The sequence below is a fragment of the Otolemur garnettii genome, unplaced genomic scaffold (assembly GCF_000181295.1).
Source record: "Otolemur garnettii isolate 467f Iridium unplaced genomic scaffold, OtoGar3 scaffold00066, whole genome shotgun sequence".
Classification (NCBI taxonomy): Eukaryota; Metazoa; Chordata; class Mammalia; order Primates; family Galagidae; genus Otolemur; species Otolemur garnettii.
The window spans coordinates 1,534,406-1,536,613 of record NW_003852461.1 but is presented as its reverse complement, the minus strand read 5'-3'; the positions used below and the strand labels follow the sequence as shown (position 1 = coordinate 1,536,613).

General features: G+C 46.3%; 1 protein-coding gene across 2 annotated transcripts in view; it reads left to right on the top strand.

The window, feature by feature from the left end:
* Nucleotides 1-2,208, top strand: part of SSBP3 (single stranded DNA binding protein 3) — a 172,533-nt gene that overhangs the window by 4,141 nt on the left and 166,184 nt on the right. For both annotated transcript variants that reach the window (XM_003793113.3, XM_003793112.3), the window contains exon 4: nt 200-284. In XM_003793113.3, the coding sequence (XP_003793161.1) occupies nt 200-284 (85 nt within the window). The remainder of the gene's footprint in view (nt 1-199; nt 285-2,208) is intronic.

The following is a 2,208-nucleotide window of genomic DNA, read 5'->3' as shown; positions in this document are numbered from 1 at the left end:
TTGTTATTACAAATTAGTGGCTTGGCAGGAGAGGTCGAATCCGTTTTGTTTTCTAGGCTGATGTTGCCCGATAGAGGCTGGCGAGGTGGGGTTGAGCCTTTGGGAAACCCGGTACCGTTAGCACAGGCGTTGTGCACTTGCTGTTGTGTGCACGAGTCATAATTAGAAACTTGATCTTATTTTGTTTTTCAACTTGCAGCGTATTTTGGGACCTTTACTGTGCAGCTCCTGAAAGGAGAGACACTTGTGAACATTCAAGTGAAGCAAAAGCCTTTCATGATTACGTGAGTAACAAATTTTTAATCCTAGCAATAATTACAGGGTTGGATGGCTCTAACTTCTTTAGTACCAGAAGCAAATACACAGCCAGTTGGCAGTGGTCTTTAATTTCTCTTTGCTTTTCTGTTCCCCTTCCCACCTCCCTGCTGCCCTCCCCACCACACCCTCTTCCAACAGCGTTCTAACTTGGCGAATGGTGTTTCATAATGTTGCAGTTATGCAAAAGAGTGCAGATCCCTATCTGGAGAATTAAATGGTGTTGTGCAGGACTCGGAACCGTGCGAGGTTTACATTTACAGTGGACAGTTAGCTGGGAGGGGACAGAGCCTTTTTGGTATTGGTTTAAGAAAAAAGTGACTACGACCAAGAAGAAAAAAAGAAAGCCAATTATGAAACTTGCGTTTTGGTGTAGAAGGGGTGGTTGAACGAGAATTTGGTGAATTTGGTAGAAAGGACTGTTGCTGAACTTTGTAGAGCGTGATCTTTCAGTTTATGGGGTGTGTGTGTTTGGTAAGGGGCTTAAGTTGTATACACTAAGATGACGTGTCTTCTGAGACCGTCAGCTACTCTGCAGTGCTGTGCCTGAAATAGTCTGATGAAGATAGTTAATTTCATCAGGTTCAAGTATTTTTTTCCCCGTCGTTTACTTTCTACCTGGATGAATTTCTTTGGATTTATGAAATTATTGCAAGAGAGATACCAACCCTGTGTCCATCTCCCATGGCAATACTCTTCAAAAAAAAGAAAAGGGCTTCAGACCTCTGTTGGAGTCAGACCTAATGTTCTAACAACATAGGTTAGGATATGTCTGGGGGAGTTGGAAGGGGTAGTGTCTGAAGGTCTTCTGTGGCGTCCCTCCAGGTCCTGTTCCTAGTGGCCTGCAGATGGTTAAGTGTGTGTGTGTGTGTGTGTGTGTGTGTGAGAGAGAGAGAGAGAGGTCTGTGCACACAACAGGTGTGATCTGTTTGGTCTTGTTCTTTTGCATGAAGTGGGTAGGAATGGTTCTGGGAGTCCATGGGGGTTGGTTTCTTGACTGTCACCAGGTTCCCACCTGCTTGGCCAGGTCCTCTGAGTTCTTTGCATGCAGAGGTTGAAACTGGCCTAGGAGACCATAACCTTCCTGGTTAAGTTTCACAAATGGTCAGATCCCATTACCATGAATGTCTTCACGGTGAAATTTCTCCTGTAATAGGAGGAGTCAGAGACTTACCTGGAGGCCCCTACTGGTTTCATGATACAGTTTTGTTGTGAGTGAAAAGTTAGTGCCTTTATAGCAGAATACAGAGGAAACTGACCAGTTCTTTTGTGCTCATCAGGGTTGAAAAAGAGAAGCTGGTGAATGGTACTTCTGGCCTGGTAAACTTTTAGTAGTGAAAGGAGAGGTGACTGAGTCACTTATGATGTGGTTCTTATGGGAAAATCTCATGATGATGGGCGGCACCCGTAGCTCAGTGGGTAGGGGGCCGGCCACGTACATCCAGGTGGCAGGTTCAAACCCTGCCCAGGCCAGCTAAAACAATAACGACAACTGCAACAACTACAAAAAAATAGCCGGGCGTTATGGCCGATGCTGTAGTCCCAGCTACTTGGGAGGCTGAGGCAAGAAAATTGCTTAAGCCCAAGAGTTTGAGGTTGCTGTGAGCTGTGACGCCACGGCACTCGACCGAGGGTGACATAGTGAAACTCTGTCTCAAAAAAATAAAAACAATCCCTGATGATCACAGGGTTTCTGAACTGGAGGTTGGGGGAGGCTAAGAGGTACAGCAGCCACATAAAAATAGTTGGTGAGGCTGGGTGCAGTGGCTCACGCCTGTAATCCCAGCACTTGGGAGGCTGAGGCCAGTGGAATTCCCGAGCTCACAGGTTCAAGACCAGCCTGAGCTACAGCGAGACCCCATCTCTAAAAAAGTAACTGGGGGTTGTGGCAGG